Source organism: Oncorhynchus keta, chromosome 1 (genome assembly GCF_023373465.1).
Source record: "Oncorhynchus keta strain PuntledgeMale-10-30-2019 chromosome 1, Oket_V2, whole genome shotgun sequence".
NCBI lineage: Eukaryota > Metazoa > Chordata > Actinopteri > Salmoniformes > Salmonidae > Oncorhynchus > Oncorhynchus keta.
Window position 1 is genome coordinate 8,068,742 of NC_068421.1, and position 15,623 is coordinate 8,084,364.

The 15,623-nt window shown below is 47.5% G+C and overlaps 1 protein-coding gene across 1 annotated transcript in view; it reads left to right on the forward strand.

Moving 5' to 3' along the window:
* Nucleotides 1–15,623, forward strand: part of LOC118379318 (small G protein signaling modulator 2-like) — a 144,215-nt gene that overhangs the window by 66,753 nt on the left and 61,839 nt on the right. Inside the window, 2 exon segments of the mRNA XM_052485219.1 lie at nucleotides 300–448; nucleotides 5,146–5,280. Coding sequence (XP_052341179.1) covers nucleotides 300–448; nucleotides 5,146–5,280 — 284 coding nt within the window.

The following is a 15,623-nucleotide window of genomic DNA, read 5'->3' on the forward strand; positions in this document are numbered from 1 at the left end:
CCCCCCACCTCTCTCTCCCTCCCCCTCCCCCCCTCTCCCCCTCTCCCCTCCTCCCTCTCCCCTCCCTCTCTCCCCCTCTCTCCTCCCTCCCCTCCCTCTCTCCCCCTCCCTCCCCCTCTTCCTGTTTCCCCCTCCCCTCCCCACACCCCCTCTCCCCCTCTCCCCCTCCTTCTCCCTCTCTCCCCCACGCCCACTCCTCCCTCTCCCCTTCCCCTCTCCCCCTCCCTCTCCCTCCCCCCTCCCTCTCCCCCTCCCTCTCCCCCTCCTCCCCCCACCCCTCTCTCTTCCCCCTTCTCCAGTGGGTCCCTGTGCTCTGGAGTACACTAAGCTGAAGACGTCCGACCACTTCTGGACGGACCCGACGGCCAACGAGTTGGTCGAGCGCCACCGGATCCACGGGGCCCACCGGGGCCAGGACGCTTCCCCCAGCAGGAGGCCCGCTCTGGGGGTGAGAGACACTGGGTCCCTGGGGGCCTGAGGAATGCATGGGGCTCTTATTGGAGCAGTAGATCAATACTGTACAATTCATTCTGTAAGGATTCAATGAGCAGCTAAACAGCTATGGCAATACTAATTTCCTTTATACATTTAAAGTCAGAAGTTTACATACACTTAGGTTGTCATGATCAAATCTCGTTTTTCAACCACTCCGCAAATTTCTTGTTAATTAACAAACTATAGTTTTGGCAAGGCGGTTAGGATATCGACTTTGTGCATGACACAAGTAATTTTTCCAACAATTATTTACAGATAGGCTAATTGACATTTGAGTCAATTGGAGGTGTACCTGTGGATGTATTTCAAGGCCTACCTTCCAACTCAGTGTCTCTACTTAACATCATGAGAAAATCAAAAGAAATCCGCCAAGACCTCAGAAAAACAATTGTTGACCTCCACAAGTCTGGTTCATCATTGGGAGCAATTTCCAAACGCCTGAAGGTACCAAGTTCATCTATACAAACAATAGTACGCAAGTATAAACACCATGGGACCACACAGCCGCCATACCGCTCAGGAAGGAGACGCGTTCTGTCTCCTAGAGATGAAAGTACTTTGATGCGAAAAGTGCAAATCAATCCCAGAAGAACAGCAAAGTATTTTGTGAAGTTGCTGGAGGAAACAGGTACAAAACATTCTAAATCCACAGTAAAACGAGTCCTATATATCGACATAACCTGAAAGACCGCTCAGCAAGGAAGAAGCCACTGAACCAAAACAGCCATAACAAAGCCAGACTACGGTTTGCAAATTGATATGGTGATAAAGATCGTACTTTTTGGAGAAATGTCCTCTGGTCTGATGAAACTGTTGGGACATAATGACCATCGTTATGTTTGGAGGAAAAAGGGGGAGGCTTGCAAGCCGAAGAACACCATCCCAACCGTGAAGCACGGGGATGGCAGCATCATGTTGTGGGGGTGCTTTGCTACAGGAGGGACTGGTGCACTTCACAAAATAGATGGCAACATGAGGAAGGAACATTTTGTGGATATATTGAAGCAACATCTCGACGTCAGTCAGGAAGTTACATTTTGGTCGCAAATGGGTCAATGACCCCAAGCATACTTCCAAAGTTGTGGCAAAATGGCTAAAGGACAACAAAGTCAAGGTATTGGAGTGGCCATTACAAAGCCCTGACCTCAATCCCATAGAAAATTTGTGGGCAGAACTGAAAAAGCGTGTGCGAGCAAGGAGGCCTACAAACCTGACTCAGTTACACCAGCTCTGTCAGGAGGAATGGGCCAAAATTCACCCAACTTATTGTGGGAAGCTTGTGGAAGGCTACCCGAAATGTTTGACCCACGTGAAACAATTAAAAGGCAATGCAACCAAATACTAATTGAGTGTATGTAAACCTCTGACCCACTGGGAATGTGATGAAAGAAATAAAAGCTGAAATAAATAATTCTCTCTTCTATTATTCTGACATTTCACATTCTTAAAATAAGGTGGTGATCCCAACTGACCTAAAACAGGGACATTTTACAAGGATTAAATGTCAGGAATTGTGAAAAACTGAGTTTAAATGTATTTGGCTAAGATGTATGTAAACTTCAGATTTCAACTGTATTTAGCCAGGATAGTTCACTTAGTAACAATTGTTTTCCCAGGAGTCCTGGGAGCAGTTTCTCAGAAGGGCACAGACCCTTGTAGTTAGACAATAGGGCTAAGTAAATACAATGTTATTGGTTCAAATCCCCGATGGGTAAAGGACCCAGTCAGTTTCAATCATGGTCGCATTGTCTGCGTCCCTAATGGCACCCTATTCCCTATATAGTGCACTACTTTAGACCAGAGCCCTATAGAACCCTATTCCCTATATAGTGCACTACTTTAGACCAGAGCCCTATAGAACCCTATTCCCTATATAGTGCACTACTTTAGACCAGGGCCCTATAGAACCCTATTCCCTATATAGTGCACTACTTTAGACCAGGGCCCTATAGAACCCTATTCCCTATATAGTGCACTACATTAGACCAGGGCCCTATAGAACCCTATTCCCTATATAGTGCACTACATTAGACCAGGGCCCTATAGAACCCTATTCCCTATATAGTGCACTACTTTTGACCAGGGCCCAATAGGTGCCAGTCACATTCTGTTAAAGGTCCCCAAAGCACACAGTTGTCTGGGTCGCTCCTCTTTTTAGTTCACTGCAAAAAACGAGAAGGGGTGACCTCGACAATTTATTGTTAAAACGAGAGGCTGCCTGGATCTTAAACTTAAAGACCCTTTGCTCTCTTCGGTTTCAACTTAGACTTTGACAACGTAGACTTTGACATGATTGTGATTATACCCTGATGAAGACAGCTTGGCTGTCGAAACGCAGGATATTACATTTTTGCATCTGAGCTCCTAGAGAGTGCAGCTCTCCTTTATTTTCAAGTGTTCCACTCCGCTAGCCAGCACTTCGCCTAAATAGTTGTGTGTTTCTTTTTCTTCTAGAGTTGTTGTGTTGCTGCCATGTTGTGTTGCTGCCATGTTGTGTTGTCATGTTGTGTTGCTACCATGTTGTTGCTGTGTTGTCATGTTGTGTTGCTACCACGTTGTGTTGTTGCCATTTTGTGTTGCTACCATGTTGTTGTTGTCATATGTTGTTGCCATGTTGTGTTGTTGCCAAGTTGTGTTGCTACCATGCTGTGTTGTCATGTGTTGTTGCCATGTTGTGTTGTTGCCATGTTGTGTTGCTACCATGCTGAGTTGCCATGTTGTGTGCTACCATGTTGTTGCCATGTTGTGTTGTTGCCATGTTGTGTTGCTACCATTCTGTGTTGTCATGTGTTGCTGCCATGTTGTGTTGTTGCCAAGTTGTGTTGCTACCATTCTGTGTTGTCATGTGTTGATGCCATGTTGTGTTGTTGCCAAGTTGTGTTGCTACCATTCTGTGTTGTCATGTGTTGTTGCCATGTTGTGTTGTTGCCATGTTGTGTTGCTACCATTCTGTGTTGTCATGTGTTGATGCCATGTTGTGTTGTTGCCAAGTTGTGTTGCTACCATTCTGTGTTGTCATGTGTTGTTGCCATGTTGTGTTGTTGCCATGTTGTGTTGTTGCCATGTTGTGTTGTTGCCATGTTGTGTTGCTACCATTCTGTGTTGTCATGTGTTGATGCCATGTTGTGTTGTTGCCATGTTGTGTTGCTACCATTCTGTGTTGTCATGTGTTGATGCCATGTTGTGTTGTTGCCATGTTGTGTTGCTACCATTCTGTGTTGTCATGTGTTGTTGCCATGTTGTGTTGTTGCCATGTTGTGTTGCTACCATGTTGATGCCATGTTGTGTTGTTGCCATGTTGTGTTGTTGCCATGTTGTGTTGTTGCCATGTTGTGTTGCTACCATTCTGTGTTGTCATGTGTGCTGATGCCATGTTGTGTTGTTGCCATGTTGTGTTGCTACCATTCTGTGTTGTCATGTGTTGATGCCATGTTGTGTTGTTGCCATGTTGTGTTGCTACCATTCTGTGTTGTCATGTGTTGTTGCCATGTTGTGTTGTTGCCATGTTGTGTTGCTACCATTCTGTGTTGTCATGTGTTGATGCCATGTTGTGTTGTTGCCATGTTGTGTTGTTGCCATGTTGTGTTGTTGCCATGTTGTGTTGCTACCATTCTGTGTTGTCATGTGTTGCTGCCATGTTGTGTTGTTGCCAAGTTGTGTTGCTACCATGCTGTGTTGTCATGTGTTGTTGCCATGTTGTGTTGTTGCCATGTTGTGTTGCTACCATGCTGTGTTGTCATGTGTTGCTGCCATGTTGTGTTGTTGCCAAGTTGTGTTGCTACCATGCTGTGTTGTCATGTGTTGTTGCCATGTTGTGTTGTTGCCAAGTTGTGTTGCTACCATGCTGTGTTGTCATGTGTTGTTGCCATGTTGTGTTGTTGCCAAGTTGTGTTGCTACCATGCTGTGTTGTCATGTGTTGTTGCCATGTTGTGTTGCTACCATTCTGTGTTGTCATGTGTTGATGCCATGTTGTGTTGTTGCCATGTTGTGTTGCTACCATTCTGTGTTGTCATGTGTTGTTGCCATGTTGTGTTGTTGCCATGTTGTGTTGCTACCATGCTGTGTTGTCATGTGTTGTTGCCATGTTGTGTTGTTGCCAAGTTGTGTTGCTACCATGCTGTGTTGTCATGTGTTGTTGCCATGTTGTGTTGTTGCCAAGTTGTGTTGCTACCATGCTGTGTTGTCATGTGTTGTTGCCATGTTGTGTTGTTGCCATGTTGTGTTGCTACCATGCTGTGTTGCCATGTTGTGTTGCTACCATGCTGTGTTGCCATGTTGTGTTGCTACCATGCTGTGTTGCCATGTTGTGTTGCTACCATGCTGTGTTGCCATGTTGTGTTGCCACGTTGTGTTGTCTTAGGTCTCTCTATGTAGTGTTGTGTTGTCTTAGGTCTCTCTATGTAGTGTTGTGGTGTCTATTTTCTCGTGATGTGTGTTTTGTCCTAACATTTTTATCCCCCCCATCCCTGCAGTAAGCCGTTAGCCTCTTGCTAGGCCGTTGTTGTAAATAAGAATTTGTTGTTAATTGACTTGCCTGGTTAAATAATGGTTAAATTTAAAAAATAAAAAATAAATTGAGGGACAATCAGTCACGTCCTTACACAATCAATACTCAATAATGTAGACCTTTCTCCTGGCCTGTTTCCCAGATCCAGAAGAGACAGTCCAGTGTCAGCATGTCCGAGGATAAGTTTGCGGCGTCTGCGCGGGAATACGTGGAGTCTCTTCACCAGAACTCCCGTACTCACCTGCTCTACGGCAAAAACAACGTCCTGGTCCAACCGGTAAGACTACACAGAGTTTTAATACTGTAACATGTATTAAACATGTATTATTGTAGTACTGTACAAATATTTTTAGTACAGCCAAGAAGAGGATCAGCCACCTTTCTGAACCGGCTTCCTCGCTAGGTGTCTTCCTAGGTTCCTGCCTTTCTAGGGAGTTCAAACCCCCTCAGAGCCTGGTTCCTCGCTAGGTGTCTTCCTAGGTTCCTGCCTTCTTAGGAGTTCAACCCCCCCCCAGAGCCTGCTTCCTCGCTAGGTGTCTTCCTAGGTTCCTGCCTTCTTAGGAGTTCAAACCCCCTCAGAGCCTGGTTCCTCGCTAGGTCTCTTCCTAGGTTCCTGCCTTCTTAGGAGTTCAAACCCCTCAGAGCCTGGTTCCTCGCTAGGTGTCTTCCTAGGTTCCTGCCTTCTTAGGAGTTCAAACCCCCTCAGAGCATGGTTCCTCGCTAGGTGTCTTCCTAGGTTCCTGCCTTCTTAGGAGTTCAAACCCCTCAGAGCCTGGTTCCTCGCTAGGTGTCTTCCTAGGTTCCTGCCTTCTTAGGAGTTCAAACCCCTCAGAGCCTGGTTCCTCGCTAGGTGTCTTCCTAGGTTCCTGCCTTCTTAGGAGTTCAAACCCCTCAGAGCCTGGTTCCTCGCTAGGTGTCTTCCTAGGTTCCTGCCTTCTTAGGAGTTCAAACCCCTCAGAGCCTGGTTCCTCGCTAGGTGTCTTCCTAGGTTCCTGCCTTCTTAGGAGTTCAAACCCCCTCAGAGCCTGGTTCCTCGCTAGGTGTCTTCCTAGGTTCCTGCCTTCTTAGGAGTTCAAACCCCTCAGAGCCTGGTTCCTCGCTAGGTGTCTTCCTAGGTTCCTGCCTTCTTAGGAGTTCAAACCCCCTCAGAGCCTGGTTCCTCGCTAGGTGTCTTCCTAGGTTCCTGCCTTCTTAGGAGTTCAAACCCCCTCAGAGCCTGGTTCCTCGCTAGGTGTCTTCCTAGGTTCCTGCCTTCTTAGGAGTTCAAACCCCCTCAGAGCCTGGTTCCTCGCTAGGTGTCTTCCTAGGTTCCTGCCTTTCTAGGGAGTTCAAACCCCTCAGAGCCTGGTTCCTCGCTAGGTGTCTTCCTAGGTTCCTGCCTTCTTAGGAGTTCAAACCCCCTCAGAGCCTGGTTCCTCGCTAGGTGTCTTCCTAGGTTCCTGCCTTTCTAGGGAGTTCAAACCCCCTCAGAGCCTGGTTCCTCGCTAGGTGTCTTCCTAGGTTCCTGCCTTCTTAGGAGTTCAAACCCCCTCAGAGCCTGGTTCCTCGCTAGGTGTCTTCCTAGGTTCCTGCCTTCTTAGGAGTTCAAACCCCCTCAGAGCCTGGTTCCTCGCTAGGTGTCTTCCTAGGTTCCTGCCTTCTTAGGAGTTCAAACCCCCTCAGAGCCTGGTTCCTCGCTAGGTGTCTTCCTAGGTTCCTGCCTTCTTAGGAGTTCAAACCCCCTCAGAGCCTGCTTCCTCGCTAGGTGTCTTCCTAGGTTCCTGCCTTCTTAGGAGTTCAAACCCCTCAGAGCCTGGTTCCTCGTTAGGTGTCTTCCTAGGTTCCTGCCTTCTTAGGAGTTCAAACCCCCTCAGAGCCTGGTTCCTCACTAGGTGTCTTCCTAGGTTCCTGCCTTCTTAGGAGTTCAAACCCCTCAGAGCCTGGTTCCTCGCTAGGAGTCTTCCTAGGTTCCTGCCTTCTTAGGAGTTCAAACCCCTCAGAGCCTGGTTCCTCGCTAGGTGTCTTCCTAGGTTCCTGCCTTCTTAGGAGTTCAAACCCCCTCAGAGCCTGGTTTCTCTCTAGGTTTCTTCCTAGGTTCCTGGGAGTTTTCCTAGCAACTGTGCTTTTGCTTTTGCTTTGCTAGCTCTTTGTGGTTTTAGGCTGGCTGTCTGTAAAGCTCTTTGTGGTTTTAGGCTGGCTGTCTGTAAAGCTCTTTGTGGTTTTAGGCTGGCTGTCTGTAAAGCTCTTTGTGGTTTTAGGCTGGCTGTCTGTAAAGCTCTTTGTGGTTTTAGGCTGGCTGTCTGTAAAGCTCTTTGTGGTTTTAGGCTGGCTGTCTGTAAAGCTCTTTGTGGTTTTAGGCTGGCTGTCTGTAAAGCTCTTTGTGGTTTTAGGCTGGCTGTCTGTAAAGCTCTTTGTGGTTTTAGGCTGGCTGTCTGTAAAGCTCTTTGTGGTTTTAGGCTGGCTGTCTGTAAAGCTCTTTGTGGTTTTAGGCTGGCTGTCTGTAAAGCTCTTTGTGGTTTTAGGCTGGCTGTCTGTAAAGCTCTTTGTGGTTTTAGGCTGGCTGTATGTAAAGCTCTTTGTGGTTTTAGGCTGGCTGTCTGTAAAGCTCTTTGTGGTTTTAGGCTGGCTGTCTGTAAAGCTCTTTGTGGTTTTAGGCTGGCTGTCTGTAAAGCTCTTTGTGGTTTTAGCCTGGCTGTCTGTAAACCTCTTTGATGACAGCTGCCGATGTAAAAAAAAGGGCTTTTATAACATTTACATTTACATTTAAGTCATTAAGCAGACGCTCTTATCCAGAGCGACTTACAAATTGGTGCATTTACCTTATGACATCCAGTGGAACAGCCACTTTACAATAGTGCATCTAAATCTTTTAGGGGGTGAGAAGGATTACTTACCCTATCCTAGGTATTCCTTGAAGAGGTGGGGTTTCAGGTGTCTCCGGAAGGTGGTGATTGACTCCGCTGCCCTGGCGTACATTTGATTGATTAAATAATTGAACTTAGGGATGGTCAATAAGGCTATGGGGTAAGTTAGAAAATAAACCCTGGGAAAGTTGCTTCTATATAATCCAGTCTGTTTGTCTACTCCCCTTAACCATCCAGTCTGTTTGTCTACTCCCCTTAACCATCCAGTCTGTTTGTCTACTCCCTTAACCATCCAGTCTGTTTGTCTACTCCCCTTAACCATCCAGTCTGTTTGTCTACTCCCTTAACCATCCAGTCTGTTTGTCTACTCCCCTTAACCATCCAGTCTGTTTGTCTACTCCCTTAACCATCCAGTCTGTTTGTCTACTCCCCTTAACCATCCAGTCTGTTTGTCTACTCCCTTAACCATCCAGTCTGTTTGTCTACTCCCCTTAACCATCCAGTCTGTTTGTCTACTCCCCTTAACCATCCAGTCTGTTTGTCTACTCCCTTAACCATCCAGTCTGTTTGTCTACTCCCTTAACCATCCAGTCTGTTTGTCTACTCCCCTTAACCATCCAGTCTGTTTGTCTACTCCCCTTAACCATCCAGTCTGTTTGTCTACTCCCTTAACCATCCAGTCTGTTTGTCTACTCCCCTTAACCATCCAGTCTGTTTGTCTACTCCCCTTAACCATCCAGTCTGTTTGTCTACTCCCCTTAACCATCCAGTCTGTTTGTCTACTCCCCTTAACCATCCAGTCTGTTTGTCTACTCCCCTTAACCATCCAGTCTGTTTGTCTACTCCCCTTAACCATCCAGTCTGTTTGTCTACTCCCCTTAACCATCCAGTCTGTTTGTCTACTCCCTTAACCATCCAGTCTGTTTGTCTACTCCCCTTAACCATCCAGTCTGTTTGTCTACTCCCCTTAACCATCCAGTCTGTTTGTCTACTCCCCTTAACCATCCAGTCTGTTTGTCTACTCCCTTAACCATCCAGTCTGTTTGTCTACTCCCTTAACCATCCAGTCTGTTTGTCTACTCCCCTTAACCATCCAGTCTGTTTGTCTACTCCCCTTAACCATCCAGTCTGTTTGTCTACTCCCCTTAACCATCCAGTCTGTTTGTCTACTCCCTTAACCATCCAGTCTGTTTGTCTACTCCCCTTAACCATCCAGTCTGTTTGTCTGCTCCCTTAACCATCCAGTCTGTTTGTCTGCTCCCCTTAACCATCCAGTCTGTTTGTCTACTCCCTTAACCATCCAGTCTGTTTGTCTACTCCCCTTAACCATCCAGTCTGTTTGTCTACTCCCCTTAACCATCCAGTCTGTTTGTCTACTCCCCTTAACCATCCAGTCTGTTTGTCTACTCCCCTTAACCATCCAGTCTGTTTGTCTACTCCCCTTAACCATCCAGTCTGTTTGTCTACTCCCTTAACCATCCAGTCTGTTTGTCTACTCCCCTTAACCATCCAGTCTGTTTGTCTACTCCCCTTAACCATCCAGTCTGTTTGTCTGCTCCCTTAACCATCCAGTCTGTTTGTCTGCTCCCCTTAACCATCCAGTCTGTTTGTCTACTCCCTTAACCATCCAGTCTGTTTGTCTACTCCCTTAACCATCCAGTCTGTTTGTCTACTCCCCTTAACCATCCAGTCTGTTTGTCTACTCCCTTAACCATCCAGTCTGTTTGTCTACTCCCTTAACCATCCAGTCTGTTTGTCTACTCCCTTAACCATCCAGTCTGTTTGTCTACTCCCCTTAACCATCCAGTCTGTTTGTCTACTCCCTTAACCATCCAGTCTGTTTGTCTACTCCCCTTAACCATCCAGTCTGTTTGTCTACTCCCTTAACCATCCAGTCTGTTTGTCTACTCCCTTAACCATCCAGTCTGTTTGTCTACTCCCTTAACCATCCAGTCTGTTTGTCTACTCCCCTTAACCATCCAGTCTGTTTGTCTACTCCCCTTAACCATCCAGTCTGTTTGTCTACTCCCTTAACCATCCAGTCTGTTTGTCTACTCCCTTAACCATCCAGTCTGTTTGTCTACTCCCCTTAACCATCCAGTCTGTTTGTCTACTCCCCTTAACCATCCAGTCTGTTTGTCTACTCCCCTTAACCATCCAGTCTGTTTGTCTACTCCCTTAACCATCCAGTCTGTTTGTCTACTCCCTTAACCATCCAGTCTGTTTGTCTACTCCCTTAACCATCCAGTCTGTTTGTCTACTCCCTTAACCATCCAGTCTGTTTGTCTACTCCCTTAACCATCCAGTCTGTTTGTCTACTCCCTTAACCATCCAGTCTGTTTGTCTACTCCCTTAACCATCCAGTCTGTTTGTCTACTCCCTTAACCATCCAGTCTGTTTGTCTACTCCCCTTAACCATCCAGTCTGTTTGTCTACTCCCCTTAACCATCCAGTCTGTTTGTCCCCCTTAACCATCCAGTCTGTTTGTCTGCTCCCCTTAACCATCCAGTCTGTTTGTCTACTCCCTTAACCATCCAGTCTGTTTGTCTACTCCCCTTAACCATCCAGTCTGTTTGTCTACTCCCTTAACCATCCAGTCTGTTTGTCTACTCCCCTTAACCATCCAGTCTGTTTGTCTACTCCCTTAACCATCCAGTCTGTTTGTCTACTCCCCTTAACCATCCAGTCTGTTTGTCTACTCCCCTTAACCATCCAGTCTGTTTGTCTACTCCCCTTAACCATCCAGTCTGTTTGTCTACTCCCCTTAACCATCCAGTCTGTTTGTCTACTCCCCTTAACCATCCAGTCTGTTTGTCTACTCCCCTTAACCATCCAGTCTGTTTGTCTACTCCCCTTAACCATCCAGTCTGTTTGTCTACTCCCTTAACCATCCAGTCTGTTTGTCTACTCCCCTTAACCATCCAGTCTGTTTGTCTACTCCCTTAACCATCCAGTCTGTTTGTCTACTCCCTTAACCATCCAGTCTGTTTGTCTACTCCCCTTAACCATCCAGTCTGTTTGTCTACTCCCCTTAACCATCCAGTCTGTTTGTCTACTCCCTTAACCATCCAGTCTGTTTGTCTACTCCCTTAACCATCCAGTCTGTTTGTCTACTCCCTTAACCATCCAGTCTGTTTGTCTACTCCCCTTAACCATCCAGTCTGTTTGTCTACTCCCCTTAACCATCCAGTCTGTTTGTCTACTCCCCTTAACCATCCAGTCTGTTTGTCTACTCCCTTAACCATCCAGTCTGTTTGTCTACTCCCTTAACCATCCAGTCTGTTTGTCTACTCCCCTTAACCATCCAGTCTGTTTGTCTACTCCCCTTAACCATCCAGTCTGTTTGTCTACTCCCTTAACCATCCAGTCTGTTTGTCTACTCCCCTTAACCATCCAGTCTGTTTGTCTACTCCCCTTAACCATCCAGTCTGTTTGTCTACTCCCCTTAACCATCCAGTCTGTTTGTCTACTCCCTTAACCATCCAGTCTGTTTGTCTACTCCCCTTAACCATCCAGTCTGTTTGTCTACTCCCCTTAACCATCCAGTCTGTTTGTCTACTCCCTTAACCATCCAGTCTGTTTGTCTACTCCCCTTAACCATCCAGTCTGTTTGTCTACTCCCTTAACCATCCAGTCTGTTTGTCTACTCCCCTTAACCATCCAGTCTGTTTGTCTACTCCCCTTAACCATCCAGTCTGTTTGTCTACTCCCTTAACCATCCAGTCTGTTTGTCTACTCCCTTAACCATCCAGTCTGTTTGTCTACTCCCCTTAACCATCCAGTCTGTTTGTCTACTCCCCTTAACCATCCAGTCTGTTTGTCTACTCCCTTAACCATCCAGTCTGTTTGTCTACTCCCTTAACCATCCAGTCTGTTTGTCTACTCCCCTTAACCATCCAGTCTGTTTGTCTACTCCCTTAACCATCCAGTCTGTTTGTCTACTCCCCTTAACCATCCAGTCTGTTTGTCTACTCCCCTTAACCATCCAGTCTGTTTGTCTACTCCCCTTAACCATCCAGTCTGTTTGTCTACTCCCTTAACCATCCAGTCTGTTTGTCTACTCCCTTAACCATCCAGTCTGTTTGTCTACTCCCCTTAACCATCCAGTCTGTTTGTCTACTCCCTTAACCATCCAGTCTGTTTGTCTGCTCCCCTTAACCATCCAGTCTGTTTGTCTACTCCCCTTAACCATCCAGTCTGTTTGTCTACTCCCCTTAACCATCCAGTCTGTTTGTCTACTCCCCTTAACCATCCAGTCTGTTTGTCTACTCCCCTTAACCATCCAGTCTGTTTGTCTACTCCCCTTAACCATCCAGTCTGTTTGTCTACTCCCCTTAACCATCCAGTCTGTTTGTCTACTCCCTTAACCATCCAGTCTGTTTGTCTACTCCCTTAACCATCCAGTCTGTTTGTCTACTCCCCTTAACCATCCAGTCTGTTTGTCTACTCCCTTAACCATCCAGTCTGTTTGTCTACTCCCCTTAACCATCCAGTCTGTTTGTCTACTCCCCTTAACCATCCAGTCTGTTTGTCTGCTCCCCTTAACCATCCAGTCTGTTTGTCTACTCCCTTAACCATCCAGTCTGTTTGTCTACTCCCCTTAACCATCCAGTCTGTTTGTCTACTCCCTTAACCATCCAGTCTGTTTGTCTACTCCCCTTAACCATCCAGTCTGTTTGTCTACTCCCTTAACCATCCAGTCTGTTTGTCTACTCCCTTAACCATCCAGTCTGTTTGTCTACTCCCTTAACCATCCAGTCTGTTTGTCTACTCCCCTTAACCATCCAGTCTGTTTGTCTACTCCCCTTAACCATCCAGTCTGTTTGTCTACTCCCCTTAACCATCCAGTCTGTTTGTCTGCTCCCTTAACCATCCAGTCTGTTTGTCTACTCCCCTTAACCATCCAGTCTGTTTGTCTGCTCCCTTAACCATCCAGTCTGTTTGTCTACTCCCCTTAACCATCCAGTCTGTTTGTCTGCTCCCCTTAACCATCCAGTCTGTTTGTCTACTCCCCTTAACCATACAGTCTGTTTGTCTACCTCCCTTAACCATCCAGTCTGTTTGTCTACTCCCTTAACCATCCAGTCTGTTTGTCTACTCCCTTAACCATCCAGTCTGTTTGTCTACTCCCCTTAACCATCCAGTCTGTTTGTCTACTCCCCTTAACCATCCAGTCTGTTTGTCTGCTTCCTATACAAACAGACTGGATCAGTATCCTTGTGTGATCACGCTGCCCATAGCCGATGTGAGTAAGACCTTTTAAACAGCTCAACATTCAAAAGGCCACAGGGCCAGCTGGATAACCAGGACGAGTACTGAGAACATGCGCTGACCAACTGGCAAGTGTCTTCACTGACATTTCCAACCTCTCCCTGTCCCAGTATGTAATACCAACATGTTTCAAACAGACCACCATAATCCCTGTGCCCAAGAACATTAAGGTAACCTGCCTAAATGACTACCGATCCGTAGCACTCACATAGCACTTAGGTCTGTAGCCATGAAGTGCTTTGAAAGGCTGGTCATGGCTCACATCAACACCATCATCCCAGACACCATCATCCCAGACACCATCATCCCAGACACCATCATCCCAGACACCATCATCCCAGACACCATCATCCCAGACACCATCATCCCAGACACCATCATCCCAGACACCATCAACCCAGACACCATCATCCCAGACACCATCAACCCAGACACCATCATCCCAGACACCATCATCCCAGACACCATCATCCCAGACACTGCCCTTTCCCACCTGGACAAGAGGAACACCTATGTGAGAATGCTGTTCATTGACTACAGCTCAGCGTTCAACACCATAGCGCCTCAAAGCTCATCACTACGCTAAGGACCCTGGGACTAAACACCTCCCTTTGCAACTGGATCCTGGACTTCCTGACGGGTCGCCCCAGGTGGTGAGGGTAGGCAACAACACGGCCGCCATGCTGACCATCAAGACGGGGCCCCTCAGGAGTGCTTACTTAGTCTCCCCTGTACTCCCTGTTGACCCACGACTGTGTGACTGCACACGACTCCAACACCATCATTAGGTTTGCTGATGACATGACAGTGGTAGGCCTGATCACCCACGACGATGAGACAGCCTGTAGGGATGAGGTCAGTGACCTGGCAGTGTGGTGCCATGACAACAACTTATCCCTCAACGTCAGCAAGCCAAAAGAGCTGATCGTGGACTACAGGAAACTGAGGGTCGAGCCACGCCCCCGTCCATAATCGACTGGGCTGTAGTGGAGCGGGTCGAAAGTTTCAAGTTCCTCAGTGTCCCACATCACTAAGGAATGAACATGGTCCACACACACCAACACAGTCTTAAAGAATGCACAAAAACACATTATTTCCCATCAGGAGGCTGAAAAGGTTTTTGCATGGGCCCTTAGATCCTCAAAAGTTCTACAGCTGCACCATCGAGAGCATCTTGACTGGCTGCATCACCGCCTGGTAATGGCAACTGCTTGGCATCCGACCGCAGGTCTCTACAGAGGGTGGTGCGGACCGCTCAGTACATCACTGGGGCTCCCTGCAATCCAGGACCTCTGTACCAGGCGGTGTCAGAGGAAGGCCCGGAAAATTGTCAAAGACCCCAACCATCCAAACCATAGACTGTTTACTCTGCTACCGCATGGCAAGCGGTACCGGAGAGAGCCAAGTCTGGGACCAAAAGGCTCCTGAACAAGCTTCTACCCCAGAGCCATAAGACTACTGAACAGTGAATCAAATGAAATAGAGAACAGACAATGATAGATGATATAGAGAACAGACAATACTCTATCCCCCTCTCCTGTTTTCAATACTCCAGCCTCCTCTCCCGCTTTCAATACTCCAGCCCCCTCTCCTGTTTCAATACTCCAGCCCCTCTCCTGTTTCAATACTCCAGCCCCCTCTCCTGTTTCAATACTTCAGCCTCCTCTCCCGCTTTCAATACTCCAGCCCCCTCTCCTGTTTCAATACTCCAGCCCCCTCTCCTGTTTCAATACTCCAGCCCCCTCTCCTGTTTCAATACTCCAGCCCCCTCTCCTGTTTTCAATACTCCAGCCCCCTCTCCTGTTTTCAATACTCCAGCCCCCTCTCCTGTTTCAATACTCCAGCCCCCTCTCCAGTTTTCAATACTCCAGCCCCTCTCCTGTTTTCAATACTCTAGCCCCCTCTCCTGTTTTCAATACTCCAGCCCCCTCTCCTGTTTTCAATACTCCAGCCCCTCTCCTGTTTCAATACTCCAGCCCCCTCTCCTGTTTCCAATACTCCAGCCCCCTCTCCTGTTTCCAATACTCCAGCCCCCTCTCCTGTTTCAATACTCCAGCCCCTCTCCTGTTTTCAATACTCCAGCCTCCTCTCCTGTTTTCAATACTCCAGCCCCCTCTCCTGTTTCAATACTCCAGCCCCTCTCCTGTTTTCAATACTCCAGCCCCCTCTCCTGTTTCCAATACTCCAGCCCCTCTCCTGTTTCCAATACTCCAGCCCCCCTCTCCGTTTTCAATACTCCAGCCCCTCTCCTGTTTCCAATACTCCAGCCCCTCTCCCGTTTTCAATACTCCAGCCCCCTCTCCTGTTTCCAATACTCCAGCCCCCTCTCCTGTTTCCAATACTCCAGCCCCCTCTCCTGTTTCCAATACTCCAGCCCCCTCTCCTGTTTCCAATACTCCAGCCCCCTCTCCTGTTTCCAATACTCCAGCCCCCTCTCCTGTTTCCAATACTCCAGCCCCTCTCCTGTTTCCAATACTCCAGCCCCCTCTCCTGTTTCCAATACTCC